Genomic DNA, 21823 nt, shown 5'->3' with positions numbered 1-21823 from the left:
TAACCTGTCTGGGTTGAGGACTTGTGGCTAGGTATACTAGAACACTACAATGGGTGGGGCACTGGGGCGCGAGGCGGGGGCGTTTGAAAATATGTTAAGAAGTAACGAAACTAAAGCTACAACGAGTTGTTTGTTTTTATTATAATCTCACCCCCAAAAATTTCAAAATACCTATTATACCCCTCCACCACTACTAATGAATTATTGAAGTAACACCCATCGGTCCATCAGCACCATTAGATCAGCTCCAACTCTGTAAATTCTTAACACTTGTGTGCATTGTCATGCCCAACTAATATATATACTTATTTTGATTCGAAATTCTCTATTATTTCTCTTTTTGTTCAGCGAGACTTAAATCAATTGAACATCTGCACTCCAATAAAATTTCTAAGTTCTTCATAATCAATATATGTTGTTCTTCATAGTTTTTTTTTCCCACAACTTCATAGTGAAAACCACAAGATGGTGTGGTGGTATTTATTTCATCCCACGTCAATGGGTTATATATTCATCACTCGTTTTTAAGTTTAGGTTTTTTAATTTTCAAATTACAACAATGTGAACTGGGAATCGAGTAATTGAAGTTTCCAAAGACTTTTTGATCTTGTGTTGTTCTAATATGACCTCTTGCTAGCTAATTAACAATGATTTGATTTTTAAGTTCTCCATTTTTATTTTTGTTTTGCTTATTTAAGTGTCTCGTATGGCGGTTATCAACTTAACAAAACAGGAGCGGCTGGAATTCGTTTTGAGGGTATAAATCGAGGGTCCACAATGCGCCACAGTATGAGAGAGGTTAGACACATAATGAGAAAGGTTAGAAATTAATTAATTAGCGGTCTTAATTGTGAAAAGGGAAAAGAATCGGCAAACCATTCGTTCTCACTCTCAAAGGCTTTAAACTAAAATTAAATGAGAAAAAAAAAACGGAAACCTCAAAATCATTCGTTCTCCAAAGTTCTTCCTGTCTTTTTCACTCTACCCTCACACTTCTTCATGTGATTTTGAGAGATCCTTGACAGTCCATCTATTGCCTACAAATATTGTCAGGACAATCCACTATGCTCAAAGGCAAAAACGAAGCAACAATACAACAAGGGATTCCACCTTCTTTTAGTCTCTATACAAATAGAGTTACAACATGTGAGTGAAAAGAGTTCGATCCATAAAACGCGCTTATTCAATTACAACTTCCATCGTGGAGCGGAGCTACGTTGCAGAAATCATGGTAATTAGTAAAGATTTCTCTATTTAGCAAGTCTTGAATACTTTGTATTTCTGCATTTAGATAGTAGTTTCTGTTCTCGGGCAAATTTTTAGTAATATAGCATTCCAGTAATTAGCAAGCCTTAATCTCCTAGAATTTAGAGTGGTATAATAATTAGTGTCCGTGGATGAAAAGGAAACTACGTCAAGTACAAGGCTCTCTCTAATTCTCTATCCTATAAATAATGTTGGGGTTTGCCCGAGATATAGCTGTTACTAATTAGATTTCTCTGTTTCATCAGTGATTTTTTGATTGGTTGGTAGCCAGGATTGAGGTATCTATCTCCATCAGAGAGATGGAGGATGGTTGCTTTGAACTCCCAAAACATGTTTGGGAGCTGATGACTTTGCATAGACTATGTCTGAGAGATTATATCCGTTTCGCTGCAGTTTGTCATGGATGGAAGTCCATTGCAGTAGAGAACATACACTACCTTCATGGACTCGCGATGAAACCGCACAAACTGGAATGTTCTTAACTCTCTCAGAAGGTACAATCTATAATCTTAAGCTGCCAAAGTTAGCAAGTCGGAGTTTCTGCTGTGGATCAACCCAAGGCTATTTGATAATGGCAACTCACGATGGTAAATAATATTGATTTTATTAATGCTATTAAGGTATAAATAGTTGGATACTTCTATAAGTGGAACTGTGGAAGAGGTGAGGAACCTGTTTTTCGTGACAAAGAAGGTGAGAAACATTCTGTTCAGTATTTATTGTTTACGATTACAATGGTTGTAAGTTGTAGCACATGCATCTGATAAATTATTGCTCCAGGAAAACGCATATTGAAGGAGGAGGTCTTAAAGTTACAAAAAGGGAAGCAAAGCCCAAGGTATTTTTAGACACAATATGTCTTGCTTTCGTATCTTATGCTCAACTGTATGAAGTGATTGCCAATTTTTGTTCATGGGGTTTTTGGTTGTGGGTTTACTTTGCTCCTTTTGATTACTCTCTTAAAGTTGTGCATCTATTTTATGATAAACTTCTTATTTCAGTGTCTATAGTATATTAGAGTAGTACTATCTATCGCACAAGTATGCTTATGCCATCTTAATCATGGTCAATTTGCAGCCTTTCATTAAATGCCTCTTGATGGAATACGTGCCAACTTTTCTAAAGGTTGTTGTTTCCACACTTCAGCACGGAGGTCCTTCTTCCGGTTTTGCATTTGGCATTTGGAATTGCAAGATCATCTTTGGCTTTACACTAAAGGTTAGATGACTACTTTTTGTTTAGTTTTCCACAGGCAGGCCTATCCAAAATGAATATGTATTATCTCAATTCAGCTGGTAAAAATGCCTTAAAGAATTAGAATGTAGCAGGTCTAAAAAACGATATCACTGCCATGCCAACTAGGAAGAGTTGCAATCTTTAAGGTGACACAATCATAGATTATCCCAACCCTTAGACCGATTTTGTAATTCTATACCTTGATTATTGATTCCAAATATAAATTGAATAATATCACTGAGCTGAATTAAGGTGTAGTGGTGATTCATGTTGCTTCTTTGTCATTGCACCACTAAATTGTTTCTGTATTTGTATATAATAAGACAGGGCAGTTTTTGGAGAGAGGTGTTAGTGTGAGGTGTGGATAAGCTTTGAGGGGACATGTGTGCAGTGAGGATCTTCTCAAGTTTTACGTGGGCTTAGGCTTGGAATAGAAAAAAAATTCAGCCCATTAAATTAATTGAACATTTAACACACGGGCATTAATTTTGTGAATAAATGATTCTCTTTAAAACGTTATTTTGTTTCTAGACTAGTTAATGCCCGTGCCTGAAGGCACGGATTTCATAAAGAGACATCCTCGATGGCATGATTTTAAATAACACATGCATTTATAGTAATGGAAAAGGAAATTTGAGAAGGAGACAACTTGAAAAGTGTAACGGGTGCTAAAAAATTAACAACTTATTTAGTGATGAAGAGTAATTTACAAATGAAGAATGATACAACATAATACTCCTTATGATGACGTGGTTTAGGGTATAACATTGTGTTTTCCAAGCAATCTTCAGCAAGATGTTGGACAAACTACTAAACTTTTGCTGCTAACTTGATTACATGTTATTACCAAAAATAAATAGTACTTAAAATGTATAAAAATGTTATGTGCAAATCAGAAATATGCATATAGGCAGTGAGACATTAAAACAAAATGTCTACGCACACAATAACTGTCAAGTATACCCCCCACATCTTAATTAAGATCCACCAATTGTGAAGTAAACATGAATTAGACGCCACCCCCAACTAATTGACCACATAACATTCACTACGATAGAGACAGATAAAAGCTCCTTTAATAGAATTATCCACATCAAGGATCTTTGTTTTGTTAGTTCATATAGCAGGTATCAAAATCAATATCACATAAACAAAACATGTCATAAACCCACTATAGATAAAAACATTATTTTATTTTTTGCTTGAACAAAAAAGTTTCCTTCATTTTTTCTGTGGATGACTGGATGAGGAGAGCAATGACACTTGACCATAATTATAGTGTCGGATTAAAGCCTTAAACTTCATGTAGAAAATTCTATACGGTTTACTAATTTCCCCAGTCCTCACTAAGAATAATCTTATAAAAGAAATATTAGACTAAACATTCCCCGAGAATCGGGGCTAGCAAATATATGAACAAAAACTAAGTTAAATTAAGATGCAATCATCGGCGAAGCCTTTGCTTTCACAAATATAATGAAAGCCTAATATCTGCTTAGTTAATAACACATGTAAACACACGCTTCCGATTTAAGGTTGAAAAGATTGTTGAAGTAAAGGGCAAAACAGCATAATACAACCTACACTTATTGGTACGTAGATAATAATTCATTCAAGTGCATGTAAAAATTCCAAAATATACACACATAGCACCATTTAGAAAAAGAACATTAAACCATGAACAATTAACTACAAAAACCATTGTATCATGCAATATTTTAATGGGGGAGAAATAAACTTTTCTTTTTTTCGCATTGGAGAACTTGAGGGTGAAGAACTTTGGAGAACGAAGGGATGTTTCCAAATCGTTTATTTTTTCGGCATATAATTTTCTCTTTGTCCAACTGAGAATGAGAATGAAGGGTTTACCCTTTATTTTAACAATTAAGACCTCTAATTAACTGCTAACATGAGCGGCAGGGTGACCCTCGATTTATACCCAGTTAGATTGAATCCCAGCCATTCGTAATAAAGCAGCCCTGTCACAAAATAAGAATTAATGAATAAGGTATACCTCTACTTCAATCACCTTGTGCACTTCAACTTGGTACAACATACTTTTCGGAGGAATCACAAAATAAGAATTAACTTCAACCAACCAAAAAGTGAAAAACTTAAATAAAAAGGAAAGAAGAAAGAGACAAACTAAATTTGCCCTAAAGTCTTTAATAGAACTGAAATTCAATGAAAAGGGATTTTCCACAAAGTTAAAAATGGGGTTTCATCATCAGACGAAGGACCAAGCATCAACAAAGAGGGGTAGAAGAAATTGAGTTTCAATAACCAAAAAGAAAATATTTGCTTGTGCTATCAATGTAACATGAAATGTCATCAATGTAAATACAGAACAAATGAATAAAATTGTTTAAAAAAAACTCACGGTCTGCAAAAGCTAAAACAGACCCAACAACAAAAAAGAGTTGATTACAATAACTTTTCTCAACTTGACCATTTGAGTTTGAATGCAACTGAAATTGGGAATTTTTCAAGTAGTAATTCTCTAGAGACAAATAGATACATCATTGTCTCCACCTTCAAAACCCTTGGCCAGTCCATACCCGGCGTAATTAATAAACCCCTTAGAGTACCGCATTATAGAAGAAGTAAACTATAGATTAAAGATGTGTGGAGTTAAGACAGCTGCTAAGCAATTATTTTCTAGCATGTGTGGTGCTAAGACATGGAGCTTAAAGTTCTAGCATTGCAGAACTCCTATATCCACAGTGATTACACCAAGCCAACCAAATCTAACAATATAAGAGAAAATGCACTACACTACAAACCGGAAAATTGAATTTAAGCCAAAAAAAACAGGTGGCTACTTTTATAATTCTCTTTCTAGATATTAATCTGGGAGAAAAAATAGAATGACCATGGAATAATCATTCCATATTGATCTTAAGCAATCCATATAAATCATTACAACATGAAATTTACGACATCAATGATAGCAGTGGAGTAGTAGTGTAGTACCATAACTGGAGCCTGGAGATCTATTTGGTAAAGATTTGCAACACTTCAAAAACTTTTTGCAAAGTGATGTGTTGGACTTCGCCACACCAAGAGAGCCACCTTTCACAGATTTACAATGACCTTGGCGGCCTGAAAGAAGCAAGAAAAGAGAGTGACTAAATGATAGGTAGATACTGCTAAACCAATTAACCCAAATACCGAAACAATGAGAATACCTTGGAAATTTAAAATTAAAGAATTGAGGTTGAAAAAGTGGCATTGATTGATTGACCTAATATAATAACAATAAAAGAAATTAAGTAAAAGAAAGAAATGAAACGAAGAAGTTTCTTAACACTTAAACACCAGCAGATTCTATCTCAAGTTCTCAACAGTCAACATGTTCTTTAATGGGGTTTACACCCCCCACATTTCCCAACTATACCTCTCTATGATCTAGAGCAAATCTAAATCAGCAATGTGATTAACAAATTTACATATACAAATATCGTATGATTCTATCTCATTTGAAAAACTCTTGACACATACAAATGGTGAATGAACTAAAAAAAATGAACAATAATCGGATAACACTATCTTCACAACCCAACTTATTTATGCTAGACTAAATGAAAGGGGGAGCTAAGGCCATGCTTTATCTAAATATAGAAAAGAATCAACGAAATATGCCCAATCCAATTGAAGGCAAACACAAATACAAACACATAGATAGAGAACTCAAACCACTGCTGCAAACAGAATATATCATGTGTGTTTGAATGCGATGTACAGGTTGTTGAATGACTTACTCAAAAAATTCCCAAGTGAGCTTATTAGCAGGGGTCGTCGTGGTAGCAGAGGTTGATAGGTATGGTATCAATGGTGGAGCATGATCAAATGTTTCCCACTTTGTAGTCACCACTACTCCCCCAGCCGTAGATTGCTTATCGCGACAAACGGTTGTTTTTTTTGTTGTTGTTGGCTTTGGATTTCTATTTGGATTCCTACCAACTGAATTCCTTTCAGGGTTAGCTTCGGGTTTGAGGACCTCCATTGCTACTTGGCATGGAATTCGAATCTTGAGCAAGTCAAGTGTTTCTACATACTTCTGCACTCTCTTAACCTTCAATATCCACAATAGTCCAATTATCATTTAGGTGGTAACAAAAATATATAATATAAGAACAAACCAAAGTTTGATTCCATCGGTTTATAGGCATTGAAAATACCTGCATTCTCCTCTGCAGTTTCACATCTCCATCAACCATTATTGCATCCAATTTAACCAATTGGTTCATCAACAATTCAATCAGATTCCAAACATCAGTCTCGTTGACTTTACCCCCTTTGGTGATCACAGATTCCAAAGCAGAAACCTACCCAATCGTATTCAAAAAATTACAGACAATACACACTTAATAGTTGTAAAAAAAATAGTAATATAAATATACCTGGCCAGCAAGCTTATCAACTTTCAAACTGATTTCTGAAACAAACTTAGCCGCCTTTTCCATCTTCGCCGTCTTGCGCATTTTCGAGATACCGTATATATAACAATCGTCCAATCTTGATAGTCGAATTGAGAGAGAACGCAAGAGAGTTTAAGCTATGAAGTTTGTTGAGAACAGCGGATGACCCTCTTCTTGTCCTCAGTGAGAATGAAGAGTGAACACCGACCTCTGTTTTTCTTTCTCAATTCAAGAACATGCTATCATGTTGGGGGAGAGAGAACGAAGGTTTTTTCCAAGGTTTCCGCTAATTAATATCCCATTTAATTGAATTTTCACCAAGGGTTAGCACACGAAGGGTTTTCACAATTAAGACCTTTAATTAATTAATTAATTCCTAATCCAACATGGCGGCATTAAGACCTTTTCCACGTGTCTTGAGTCTTGACCCTTGATTTATACCCCCTGAAATTGAATCCTAGCCGCGAGTCAGAAAACAGCCCTGTTTTGTTAAGTTGATACCACGGCACATTCATTTTCTACTTTTCTGTTCACCAATAAATGTTAAAGAGGAGAGGAAATACTTCTATATGGCATGACAGCGCACACCAATAAATAATGAACCACGATGCATTGTATCCTCCACCCCGGAAAAAGAACATTCAAAGGTTTCTTTAAAAGGTCAAATATCACCGAGGAAAGGGGTGTCATGCCAATGTAAGATCCCTCAATCTCTACCGATTTTGTACACAAATATCTAATCTTATGGTGACACTTCTGAAACATCTCACTGAGATGGTGATCAAGATAATATGAAAACCATATGTAATAAATGCTACTAAATAAAGGAGTGGAGCCCAATAGGGGATGTCACTTAATAATAAAAATAAATTAGCTTATAAAACCTAAAAATTTATGCCAGAGAGGTAATTATGCCCAGTTCCAAGGGGGTGTACCAATGATAAATTCAATTGTAGTAATAAGTGCCAATGTTATGTTAGTCAGCGGTGAATATATTGTAAGAAACAGAAAGCAAATCCCATTTCCAACGTTTTTTTTTTTAAAATCAAATAGCCAATTCAAAAGAAATATAACCTTGTTTGTGGTACCGCCGTCAACACCTCCATCATCGGGCTAAAAATCTGCATCATCGGGGTAGTCTTCTGGAAAACAAAGGAAAGAAGAAAAGATAACTGAAATAGTTACACCAACGAAACAAATGTATTCTATATAATATAATGAATGGTGATGATTGTAACTCAGTAAAAATAAATGGTGCCAGCATAAATGGCGTGAACCACATTCAGCACTTCCTATTCTAACATGTGCGAAATCTGTAAACCTATTAAAAAGGAAGATAACTTCCAAAAAATGTATTATCTTCTTCATCGTCGTCATCTTCGTCTTCATAATCTTTGATTTCTTTGGAACAAAATGAGACGGCCTCGATAGCTTCTTCAAATTGGAAGTGGTGGACCGATTAACTTCTTTGTGATGAAAAGAATCACTCGGTCATCACCATCTTGCTCATAATAATCATCGGACAACACATACATCATCACCATCTTTCTCACAATCCCCCAATTCTAACCTACCGTTCATATCATCCAAAGAGTTATTATCTTCGGACCCTTCATCACTTTTATAATCAGAATCCAAATTCTTCGATTCCCGACTTGATCAGTCACTGCTTCCCGTGGGTTGTACATAGGTTGACAATCTTTCCAAAATAAAGAACCCCACCTCCCAACCATATTTGTTCTAACTCCAAAACCCTGAATGTCACCTCTACTTTCCTCAGTATCATCAATCCTCAACTAAACATCCTTCTCACTCAAACTCCCATTCACATATTCATTTCCTATTACATTACCAACACCAAAATCCCCTCCTTCCTCATCATCCATAACAGTGTTTATATCTATTCCATTTGTAAAATTCTGAAAGAAAGCCATCCTTATTCACTATCCTGTACAATACAAATAAACACTTCAGTTTTTCCCACTCTATTGAAAAAAATGTCAAACAGGTGTTTCAACTTCCCATATCTTTTTTCAAGGAAAACCCCTAGTTGTTGTCCTCTTCCCTAGTTGGTTATGGACATGCCTCCCCACATCTGCTAAACTACTCCTGATATTGTTCCTTCCTTCTTGTCTCCCCACCTTATCTCAACCAAGTTCTAGACCCAAATCCAGAAGTCCCACAACCACTATACAAAAGCATGCCAAATTTTACCCCAATCCTCTCAGGTACACACAAAGCTTCTAATTTCCTAGCGAAGCCACACCAATTAAGACCAAAGAACGTCTTACTGATGGGAGAGAAAGATAAAGTTCGTGAAGGATATGTAAGAATTATCAAGGCATCATACTCAAAGAAGTAAATCCCATACCATGATAAGGGTAAATGTACTTTCAGATATGAAATATATATAACTTCAATGATGCGCACTCTAATTCTAAACATTTAATTTGGTTTTAATGCATGAGCGTTAAAAGGTTGGGATACTTTAGAGTTCACACTAAGAAATCAACAAAAACACAATCCCATTGTAGCAAGCAGAGAAAAATAACTTATTAAGGGATAGGAGGAGGCAAAGATGGGATCACCTGGAAGTTATAAATTGATCAGATGACATGGAACTATGATTAGAAAAACTGATCTACATGTGACGTTCTCCTTGGAAACGTATGAAACGACTCTCGTAACCTTTCTTGGTGCGATTCCACCGCAGTTTGTTTTTATCACGGTAACTATACATTCAAAACCAAAGCATTAAAAATGGGAAACACATCTATAAACGATAGTCTAATACAAACTACTCCATTAATTTACTAAAACGATAGAAAAATAGTTAAGAACGCTAAATGGAAGAATTAAGAGAAGAACAATAACCATATACAACGTAACCTATAACTAACTTTAGGTATCTGAAAGACCTTCAGTTTGGGTTTAGCCTTTGTTTTCGTTTCCAAGCGATAACTTAGTAACCCTATAGAGATAGAAATGAGAATGAGAAATATAGATTTTATGAAGTAAAGTTCCAATAAAAAATATTATAGTTAGGGCATAAGAGAAACTCGATGAAGAGAAAACTAATACCGTTCCCGAGATTTATATTGGAGAGAAGAAGTTAATGCTGGTTGTTAAAGAGAACAATCAAACCTTTGGATTTCATATTGATGAAGGCTTTGCAAACTCCTATTAAGCCTTTTCAAATCAATTCTTACATGGTGATCAAGGCACATGAGGGATTCCAAGCCATAAGTTGCACTACGTACCATAGAATTAAATATAAAGCTAAACATAACCAAGTGTTAACATTATTTGAGGCACTTAGTCTGTTTATGAAATGGCTATGAAATGCCTGCTTGCATTCAATCGAAGCACTGAACACATGTTTAGCAATTGAGAAGAAACAAAATATCACTTCCTTCACCACCACGTTTTTTGCATGGACAAATAATAGCAAAGATAAAATATTCATCAAAGGAATGCAACATAGTTAAAGGAAATGTGGTGAAACAATAATATACATACCCACACACATACACAAAATGATTCAAAAAAAAAACGTCCTAGAAAGTTTTTAAATGTGGTGAAATAATTCTAAAAATTTGGCTTTCATGAAGTGTAAGCCCATAAATAGATTGGGTGGCGTTGACACCTAAATTCATATTCTATAACTATGGTTTACTCCCTCAAACAAGTGGTATTTTTCAAAAGTTGTAATCACGCATAGGAATTTACAATTCAAGCCTTGCAAAAGTAACTCTACATCATCAAAAGTATAGCAATTTGACAATGATAAGATATGCAGTTACTAAATCATCTTAAGCAAAAAAAACCAAAGAAATTGGGTGAACAAAATAAAGTAAACAAATAAATCTCCGTCTATAGAGCGCAACAGCCATCACATGAATATACAATCCAAACTTACATTAAGTTTAATTAAGTATATGCAACCGAGTGCTACTTACCTGTATTAATATCTGTAATTGCAAACCAACACTGTTTACACGACCAATGGAAATTAGAGAGCTTAAACTTTCCATTAAAAAAACTTAAACGAACCAAAAATTGAAAAAAGAAAAATAAGAATGAAGAAAAAAACAATTTGAACCTGGAAATTAAATAGGAAATTGAAAACAAAAATAAGAACCTCAATTGGCGAATCAGGTTGAGAATGCAAAATCCACTGTTCTAGCGTGCAATATTTTAATGGGGAGAGGTAAGCCTTTTTCTCTTCATTAACAACTTGGAGGGGAAGACCGAAGGATGTTATTACTCTGGAGAAGAGAACGAAGGGTTTGTAGTTTCCAAAAGATTTTTTTTTCACATTTAATTCACGACTCCTAATTAATTCTAATCACGTCCTGTTTTTTTCGTTGTCGCATCAGGAATGTGTGACACTCAATACTGATGGGTCTTCCTTTGGCAACTTGAGTTTGGCGATGATGGCAATACAGATAATAAAACCAATAAAACCGACACTGAAACCACAATATCATTATAAGAAAAACAATTAGAGAGTCCATTCTTTGGCTCCCCAACAAAAAACTAAGAAAATTAACTTTGTATTTGATTAAACAAACCTGAAATATGCAAAGAATATATATCTAACCACTCCGTAGTTTTTTATATTGCATCAGTCGCTAGTCGCTATACCCTCCTCCAAATCCCAACTCAGCAGTTACCACTATCATCTCTGGTAATGTTGTCGAGACTCCTGCAACACAGAGAAAGCAATTTCAACAACCCTAAAAATGACACCCATGGAAAGAAAAAATTACCCTTGTACCATTGTAAAAAGATGAGATTTACAGTGGTATTCCCAATTGGATTTGATCGCTAAACTAAAAAAAACCAAAAGACCCAAAAAAGAGATAAAGAACAAAAATCAAAGCGGTAAAGAATTTAATAAGAACAATAAACATAAGATTCATGCGATAACCCACCGTATTGTTAGTGCAGTTATGAACAGGGCAGTATAGTTCAATGCACAGAATCTGCAATTCCATAAAAAAAAAATGCAAACAATAACAACAAAATATAGAAAGGTGGATGAACTCACTACTTGAGGTCGTATCTGCTTGTGCAGAACCAATATACAATTCAATCTGAGTATCCAAAGCAATCCAAACAAACAACTTAAAAAAACAAATAAATAATAGTGATATATGCGTTGCATAAATATGAAAACCAACGGAAAAGATCACAACATTTGAATTTAGAAGGGAGAGAAGAAAAGAGTGACTTAAAAGTGGGTTCAATTTTCTACTTATCATTTAACAACGGACTTAATGGCAACCAATGGTTTTTGGAGAGCCAAGTTAGGACATGAGGTCAGATAGAGAAGAGAGATTTTGGGTTTGAGAAGGTAAAAATGGTGGCGAGACAGTAAAAGAAAGCAAGAGACGATTGTTTTGATGTTGACTTGCAACTGAAGAATCATCCGAAGAATCATAACTATTCCCGTCTTCATTGTCTCCATTATCCAACACCTTCCTTTCTTCCACCTCGTCACTCTCTATATAAAACGACTGATCGGACGCCGAATTGTTCATACTTCTACAGTTCTACCTGATGAAAAAATATTCAAGAAAAGAAAGAAAGTATAACCTCTAGTTTTGGAAAAAAAAAAATACATATATCGATTACAGAGATATCGACAAAAAAAGATATTCAAGAAGAAATAGGAAAACAAAAGAGCTACTAAATCTACCTTATCTTTCCTGCAGAGAACTTTACTTTCAACGTAGATTTGGACTTTTGAGTTCAGCGAAACTCTGAGGACCGTACTGATATGAATGTATATGAAACTAATATGATTAGTTTGCAAAGCTTGAGAACTTTACTTTCAACGTAGATTTGGACTTTTGAGTTCAACGAAACTCTGAAGATACACACATGCATGATCGAATGATCAACATTAGTAACTAATGTTTCTCTTAGATGCAAGGTACAGACCTATATCCAATAGGAATCCCATTTACCCAAGCGTAAAAGGCAGAGTCAACAGCTTCAAAGTGAAGCAAGATGCGATGACCTACCAATTGAAAATGAGAACAAAGAAGAAAATGATGAGATGAATGGGTGGTAAGACAGGGAAACACAAACAATCAATAAGTATTAGTGCCGTTTCAGAAGATAAAGAACCGAAGGGTTTATTGGAACCGAAGGGTTTATTGGAAAAGAATTCGTGCTAATTAATGACTCATTAATTATTTTCTAATTTTGTTCCCACACGTGCCTTTGGTTTCGACTGTAGATTTATACCCCCTGAAACTCAATCCCAGCCGCGAGTCAGGAAAGCGAGCTATTTTGTTAAGTTGATGATCCTTTAAAACGTTATTTATCTTTTTTCTCTGTGAAACTGTCCAAATTGGTGTTAAACACCCTCCAATTTCTACCCACCTTAACTTTCTCATGATTCTCACAGTTTAGCTAAAAAAAAAAGTAACGTTCTCGCAGTCTCTATTCTCTCCATTCACCTTCCATTAAATTTTTGGTTTGTGTTAAAACTTAAAAAGGAAAAAACGGTCCAGAGGGAAAATTAACGAGCTTATTTAATTTTGTCCCTTTCTTCTCCTCTATCCTGTTTTGTTTTATAGTATTCAAAATATTTTCTATTTTTGTTTCTAATTCTATCTTGAATGAATGAACAATATAATGCAGAATTTCCGAGGACAATGTTTGTGGGAGTGGCTTCTACTTGCGCATGGCTCAACTATCAGTTGGGCTGGCAAACTGGCACAGACTACGGAAGGTAGAGCAGAAGTCATTGAAAAGGTAAATATGGGTGTGGACTCTGTGACTCTTTCTCATGTTTATGGACCTTTTTTAGTTGAATAGTTTGTTTTGATTGATTAGAATAATGCAACATCTATAGACTTTGGTGAAATAAACCAATTTGTGCTTTTAACTTCTATTGAAGAGTTGAACAACTTTTTTTGGTGTTTGATTGGAATTGGGGGTTTAGATAATTTAGAAGTGACTATCTATTATCACAAATTAAATCATTAACTTAAGAGTAAATCTTCCATGTGTACTAGACTTATTACATGTCCTAATATAGCCCTTTTGATTTGGTTCATTAATTGACTAAATGCAAGATAAGCTCATGAGCAGAGTACTGTAAGGTGAGAGCCACTTTCAATATCTAGGTGACTTCCTTCTTATGCACACCGGCATGTATATCAAGTTCTAATATAGTGTTCTGCAGATTCTATGCCTGATTAACAATGTGCATGGCGGCATTATTACTGTAGTATTTTATAAGTTTAATTACTAAGGATATGAGGTTTTGATTAGGAATATTTCTAAATGAGGATCTAACTCGATCTATATATTCCATATCTAGAAGGTCACCTTCTTTACATAGCATTCTATGTAATTAGTTACACCATGCTTGAGATATTTCAACACACCACCTTTTGTTATTGCGCAATTGAAGTACAATAATGGTTTTCATATTTCTAGCATGCGAATAGTTTTTGTCCTCAATCTATGGTTTTCAAATTTTCGTTATCTTTTTAGAGTCTGAATTCCAGTTTACATGTTTCATTTCTAATGCACTAAAAAACGAACTCTTTAGACGTAAGCTTTCATTATAGAAATAAATTGTATATCCATGCACTTTTATGGGGATTTGGCCTAGAGACAATTTATGGTTTTACTGGAAGCAATAAAAGTTTTATCGTGTATTTTGTATACTTTTCAGGGAAAAACGAGCTAACGGCAAAGGAAAGATGTTACCAAGCAAATCTGGTGTTAAATGTAGTTAAGGTGATATCATACCCTACTTTATTGATATTATTCTACTATACTCTTATTCTTTTAATGCAGTTAACGTATCCATATTCAAGGTAATGAGACTTGCCTAGCCTACTGTATGTGAAGCATACCTGTTCCAGGTGATATTTTGTTCACTATTTCATTAATTTTTTGGCTACTTAGTTGTTGGTGTAGAAAATTTCCTTCATTTCATGTTGAGTTTGAGTTTTCGTTTCATATCACCCCTATTGATAACAATAGGTCCGCATAACGGTAACTCGCATGTGCAATGAAAACAAGCGACCTTCCGACCATGCATTTGTTTGTGAAGTATTTCAGAAATTTTAGTATGTATTGAAGGTTTCATGGGGTTGGCCATAGTTAAAATAAAGTGGATCTATAGGTGATATGTTCGTTCTTCCTCAAGCTATATATATGACCAATTTGCATATGACATCGTTTAACAATTACTTTTTATGTAATAATCCTTGCTAATCTCTACTTTAGTAATTATAAAGAATTCAAACAACTTTTGCACTATAATTATCGTTTCATTCTAATTTATTTTGTCCGCCCCATTGAATTTCAACGTGATGAACAAACACAATTGGTTCACATTAGTGTTTTGATTTACTTATTTATCGAGGTTCACAGGTGAGACGTAGAATGTTGAGATGTAGAAGAGGGAAGGAGCAAATTGTAGTAGATCGCTGAGGAAGCGAGCTAAAGTATCATAGTTTGTGCTCTACTTTGAACATTGAATGAATTACACATAGGTTGCACTATATATAGCAATTAGATTTTCATATTTTCCTTTTGTGCATGAGCAGTGAACTGTATTGCTTGGCACATTGACTCTTTCCTAATTTAATTGGTCTATTGTGTTATTCTGATTTTAATGATAGTGAATGTTGGCATAAATGACATCTGCTCTGCATCCCCCCCCACACACACACACACCACAATTGACCATCGAATCTCCTCTTCACTAAATAGTATCAAACCCTACTACCTTAGGACTTTTAACAAGAAAGCTAGACAAATATCTCTAGATGCATCTGAACTTCCAGTGAAATGTTTGGATTCCTATATATTTTAGTTATAATCTAAGTGAAAACAATAGTTTCATACTTCAAATTAAACTTAGCTGTTTGGATATTCACATACGTCCTATTGGTCTTTATGTGTAAGTAGTAACATTTTAAATAATATTGTTAAACCTTGAAACTGTTCAAGGTAGAAAACATCATTAACCAATTGGTGTTTTCATTCCATCTTTTCAAAGCACAAGAAGAAATTTAAGGGGAGTAGCCTGGAAGTCTATAGTTACGGGATCAGAACAACTATGACAGACTGTGATGTGTCTGATAATAGTACAAACCCAGGTGGAGGAGGTGGGAAAGAATATTCTGTGAATATGTTACTGTTTTTGTTGTACATACTGTCACACCCCGAATTTTGACAGAATTCAGAAAAACATTATTTGTTCCCGACTCTTCGATCTCCGAGGTGTGACGCACTCTCCACTTCCAAAAACCCATAAACAATTTAAATATGCGGATAATTTAAAAACCAATAAAAATTTCAAATTAACAAAAGTCCTCTTCATTACAAAAATTAACAAATGAAAATGCAAATAACCTTATCTCAACTGAAAATTTATATCACCTCAAAGGAAAACAAAGCCTATCTTGAAATGCGACGCTAACGCAAACCACGAGCAGCAACCAATCTTCTTCAACACTAAACTTGTCAAGACTTATCAACTGTGTTCATTTATGAACACACCGATAAGCAAACATGCAATCGGTGACAAGATTATAACAATCTTTGGTGTGAGTAGCTCTAAAATACAACATATACTTTATATATATACATACACAATCCATCGTGAGCTTAGTTCCTCCACCGAGGTTTTAACTTTCAACGACTAATACAAAGATCCTTAAGTACAATAATTAAGGCAGGTAGTTCCTCGAGAGGCTTTAACTTCCCCTAACCACACAACAAACTATACGCATCATAAATAAGGCATGTAGTTCCTCCATCGAGGCGCCTTAGGTTCTAACTAAACAAATAACCAACCAAACATATTATATCCGTACCGCATTTCATGCTCAAATACAGAGTGGGTCGTCTCTGCCCAAATAATTAGTTTGACCCACACTTATGCAAAACCATCTACAATCATATATTTCAAGATATATTATTAACCAACACATTACCATAATTATATTAATTAAGGCTTTCTTTGTGTGTCCCTAAAATCACGTCGTATCTATGTCTTACCTAGTTTCTCTAGCTACCACAATCGCTTCCCAACGCCGAACATGTACATCCACATGCCTCCTCTTACATAATGAACCACTCCGTGCGTAACTACCCTGAGCGGGATGCCGCACACCAGGTAACCCTCACACGGAAGCCATTATGGGCATCGCCACTATCGGCATAAAATAAAATATCGCGTGTCTCGTTCTATTTTGCAAACGGAATAATCAAGCCACTATTCGGCTACGATTGCCCAACACATGGGTCAATCAACATCTCATATATATACACCCTACACAAGGGCCAATCATATCACATACGCCCACACAGGGCAAATCACATGAGTTGTGGTAGTCAGGTTCTAGGATTTTCGTTACGTAATTTATTCAAATGTCATACATCTATGACTCATAATAATTCCACTATATCTCGTGCAGGTCAAATACCTTATTGCACTAAGCCACAATATTTACAAATATCTCCATTATATCTCATAACCACTTTCATTCAATTCTTTCACGTGCCAATATATTATTACACTACGCCACACTCCCGTGGGAAAATATTCACCAATATTATACTACCTCATAGTAACATCTCACATATATAATAATAGAGTGTTTATATAAATCTATGTCTCCAAAACTATTGCATTCAATATATATATCCCACATATTATATAGTGTCACAATTGCTTCAAACATATCGCATAATATTTTTGTAGCGTTTTAGGAATATTATATCTCCTAAAGTTTCTATCTCGTCACGTGTCAAAATATACACAGCATCAACGTCAAATCTTTCCTAGATACTGACAACCAAATTTATACAAACTTCCACAGCATTTTAGCATTTGATTTGTCCATACAATTTAATATATAAAAACGTAACACAATTAAACAGTCAACAGTCCACAGTCCACAATCAAAGCCCAATATATATATGATTTACACACTACTCACGTCAAATCCTAATTAGATAATGACAAACAACGTTATATAATTTTCAACAATATTTTATTACTATATTTGTCCATATTCTTAAATATATGAAAAAATGGAAAAAGTCAACATTCTACGGTCAATGGTCAAAGTCAACGGTCAAAATCAAAGTCAACACATCATGGTCGAAGTCAAACTGTCATTTCTATGTTCAACAGGTTCATGGTCATAGCCATGGTTCATGGCTAAGGTCAAAGGTGCATGGCTCATGGACTCATGACTAAAGAAACGGTTCGGACCCAATTAGCCGAGCCTATGACTCAACCAAAGATTTAAATAAAGTTAGCCTGATCCAACATCAAAGCCAAACCAGAGACCGACCCAACAATAGATTTAGCCCAACTAGAAATGTCTAAAGGGAACAGATCCACTTAAAACCAAAATGACCCAGCCCACAAAATAAAACAAAACCGGCCCATGTATACCAAAAACTAGAACTGGCCCCATCCAAAAAAAATAGAACCGGCCCAACTTAAAAGATTTGGATCGGCCCAAACTCAAAAGATTTAAAATCGGCCCAAAACAGAAAATAGAAATGAATATGGCCCAACAATCACCTAAGGCCCAAGCCCCAGTCCCAAACCCAAATCGGCTACTGTTCATCTTCTCCAGGCTTCTCTTCCTCCACCACCAGCCACCAAATCGCGTCGACCACCCACTCCTCACTTCATCAAACCGATTTTACTCCTTATCAAAAACCAAACACCTTTAATTAAAGCAAAAACCGAAAATCATAACATCAAAACTCTTCCTAAATCCATATCTGAAATACTTCCCGCTGCCATTAATGGAGCTTCGACAGCTCCCATCTACCATCCTCACACACACTACACGACCCGACACTTCCCAACAATAACACTTCACCTACTCTAATCGACTGCGCGATTTCCTCTAACCGCCATTAGCACTTTTTACAGAGCTTAAGCAGAGCATGAACTGCCCCACTCCTCTCCAACTGATCTCCACACCAATTAATCTCGACGGCATTACAGCCCCTTCCCTAATCACGATTTAATCAACACCAAACCCAACAACACAACAACAAAGATGAATTAAAGAAAACCATATGAGCTCGCGCCTCCATTAACCCCTGTCCAGAGCTTCCACAGTCCAACCCCAATCAATACAACAAGAGGAATACACAAACAGTTTCAAATAATATACTAACAGTATCAAACCGTACACAGGACAACCGTTTGGTTTTGGCTCGCCGCCATTAACAGCTTCTCGAAGCTTCGACAGTTAAAGGCAAAGTATCACAGTTCAATAGTTCAAATAAAATTTCTAGAGTTTCAAGTTTAAATAACACACAGATTTCAACTGAAAAGAAACCGACAGTAACGAGACTTTAATAAAAAAAATTATAAAATATCTACTCACAATAATGAACAGCTCGACGAAATTCCTCTGAGTCCGAGTCGTCGCGCTCCACGCTCTAGCAAACGGGTTTCTAGCTCTGCCTCCATTTTTATTATTTTTTTATTCTTAGAACCCTATTCTCCATAACAATACGAATATATACTTGGGTTTGAAACCCAAGCCCAATACAGAACTTCGGGCCAGAAACCAGGCCCACGTATCCCGAATCTAATCCAGCCGATTTTTAAATAAATAATTTAATTAATTAATAAATAGAAAAAAAACGTATTTTAAATACGGGCGTTACACATACTTTTGGTCTTAGAGATATTATTGATACATGGCAATGGAGTAAGTTCTTCGCATGATTGGTGAAGCAAATCACTGTGTCAAAATTAGTAAGTGGTTGCACCCCTCGCACTTAATATTCTTTTTGCTAAATATATATTCTGAATTTATTTAGTCAAACTTAATCAAAATTTATTTTTCTTGGCTATACAATTTATTTTTATTTTCTCTTTACTTTTTCCTTTATAATTCTTCCTCTCTTTTTTGATAGAACATGAGATTAAAATAAATTAGCGATTTAGCACCGAGTGTTTGTTAGAATGCCTAAAAGAAATGACTATCATTAATAGTAGGAATACTAAAATACAAACTAAAATTGTCACACCAAAACCTAATACCAACACCACCAAACATATTTAAATCTTCTATTTCCGTTAATCTTTGTACTTAATACCACTTGATATTTTCTTGCTTTTTATTGTTTGAATGCATGCAGAACAAAAGCAGAGGAAACTTTCAGGGGTATCGCATGAATATATCATGATGTACTTATGCGAACTGGAAACTGAGGTTAGTTAATTGTTTGATTTACTATATTTTATCAACATTTCTAGGTATGACTAGTGCTTTCGACATGAAAGTTCTCAATGCAGATCTTTTAATCTTCATATTTATCAAGTTTTTTTTTTCAAAAAAAATAATATTTTATTTGATATCCAAAATAAATCATACGAAGTTAGAAAGGGGTCATATGTGCTACAAATTGCGCCGCAAGCCCCTTCTGAATGGCAAAACCAATTCTCCTAAATACATACTCATTGGAACCAACCGTCATCATGTTGTTGTCCATGATGAAGGTCTTTCATATACCTAAGGTTAGTTATAGGTTACGTTGTGTATGGTTATTGTTCTTCTCTGAATTCTACCATTTAGCATTCTTAACTATTTTTCTATCATTTTAGTAAATTAATGGAGTAGGTTGTATTAGACTATCATTTATAGATGTGTTTACCATTTTTAATGCTTTGGTTTTGAATGTATAGTTACCATGGAAAAACAAACTGTGGTGGAATCGCACCAAGAAAGATTACGAGAGTCGTTTCATATGTTTCCAAGGAGAACATCACATGTAGATTAGTTGTTCTAATCACAGTTCCATGTCATCTAATCAGTTTACAACTTCCAGGTGATCTCATCATTGCCTCCTCCTATCCCTTAATAAGTTATTCTCTCTGCCTGCTACAATGGGATTGTGTTTTTGTTGATTTCTTAGTGTGCACTCTAAAGTATCACAACCTTTTACTTGAAGTTGTGAACACAAAACGCTCATGCATTAAAACCAAATTAATTGCTTAGAATTAGAGCGCGCATCATTGAATTATATATATTTCATAATCTGAAAGTACATTTACCCTTATCATGGTATGGGATTTACTTCTTTGGTAGGATGCCTTAATAATTAATACTTTTTGTCCATGTTGTCAATGTGAATATTAAATGCATGTGCTTGGTACTGCAGTATTGGTTGTTACATGCAGTCCTAATGGAACTGTCATGGTTGTTCATCAAGTGCTCATAGTATTGGAATAATTCACTGCCAGTTCTTCCACAATCGTCTAAACAACTTCGCAGGGAGTGGTGGACCTGACCCTTCTCTTGAACCAAGATTTCTAAACTAGCTAGATGAGGTCGAGATGTAATAACATTGGGGATTTACATGAGGAGCCTGGCATGAATATGGACTATGAGGGGACAACAAGATCAGGGTTTGGTACACACTACTATAAGAGGTTGGTGGAAGGGAAGGGAATTCTACATGCTAATCAGCAGTTGATGGCCAGTGAAGCAACTGCAAGCTGGGTTCAAACCTACTCATCAGATGGACCATTGTTTCAGCGGGACTTTGCTCAAGTGATGCTCAAGCTTTCGAGCCTTCGAGTCCTGACAAGGCCACTGAGTCAAATCAGACTCAATTGCTTTATGGTTTCCTCTGAAGGGCTGTGAGAAAATGACTTTCTGTTTCGAAGTTCATGTATGTACTGTTAGTTCTTTTGTTTTGCTCTCTAAGTATGTAATGTAGAAGGAATTTTTATGTATTTGTTCCCATAAGTTTCAGCAAGAAAACTCATTGTACACTATTTCCATACAACCGGGCCCAGGTTTTTTGTTCTTCAGTGATTTGCAATAAGATAGGAACTAAGTTGTCAACTTGGCACACTTTGGATA

At 35.4% G+C, this 21823-nt stretch overlaps 1 protein-coding gene, 1 long non-coding RNA gene and 1 pseudogene across 2 annotated transcripts; 2 read left to right on the top strand and 1 right to left on the bottom strand.

Annotated features, from left to right (window-relative positions):
* Positions 1 to 1728: 1728 nt before the first annotated feature.
* On the top strand, positions 1729 to 14818 carry LOC147523987 (uncharacterized). Its single transcript, XR_015196834.1, has 5 exons — positions 1729 to 1959; positions 2047 to 2104; positions 2344 to 2484; positions 13581 to 13694; positions 14626 to 14818. It is a non-coding gene; the product is annotated as an uncharacterized LOC147523987 (long non-coding RNA).
* LOC147523988 (BAG family molecular chaperone regulator 1-like) lies at positions 5972 to 7536 on the bottom strand. The gene is given in 5 exon segments (XM_086562860.1): positions 5972 to 6500; positions 6502 to 6529; positions 6532 to 6577; positions 6684 to 6830; positions 6906 to 7536. Coding segments are annotated over 5 exon segments (543 nt in total). The 5' UTR covers positions 6987 to 7536; the 3' UTR covers positions 5972 to 6259.
* A 6462-nt stretch (positions 14819 to 21280) lies between the features above and the next one.
* LOC147523986 (putative Peroxidase 48 pseudogene) lies at positions 21281 to 21601 on the top strand (annotated as a pseudogene).
* Positions 21602 to 21823: the final 222 nt, after the last annotated feature.

This window comes from Coptis chinensis, chromosome 1 (genome assembly GCF_015680905.1).
Source record: "Coptis chinensis isolate HL-2020 chromosome 1, ASM1568090v1, whole genome shotgun sequence".
Classification (NCBI taxonomy): domain Eukaryota; kingdom Viridiplantae; phylum Streptophyta; class Magnoliopsida; order Ranunculales; family Ranunculaceae; genus Coptis; species Coptis chinensis.
This window is presented reverse-complemented; position numbering and strand designations above follow the sequence as displayed.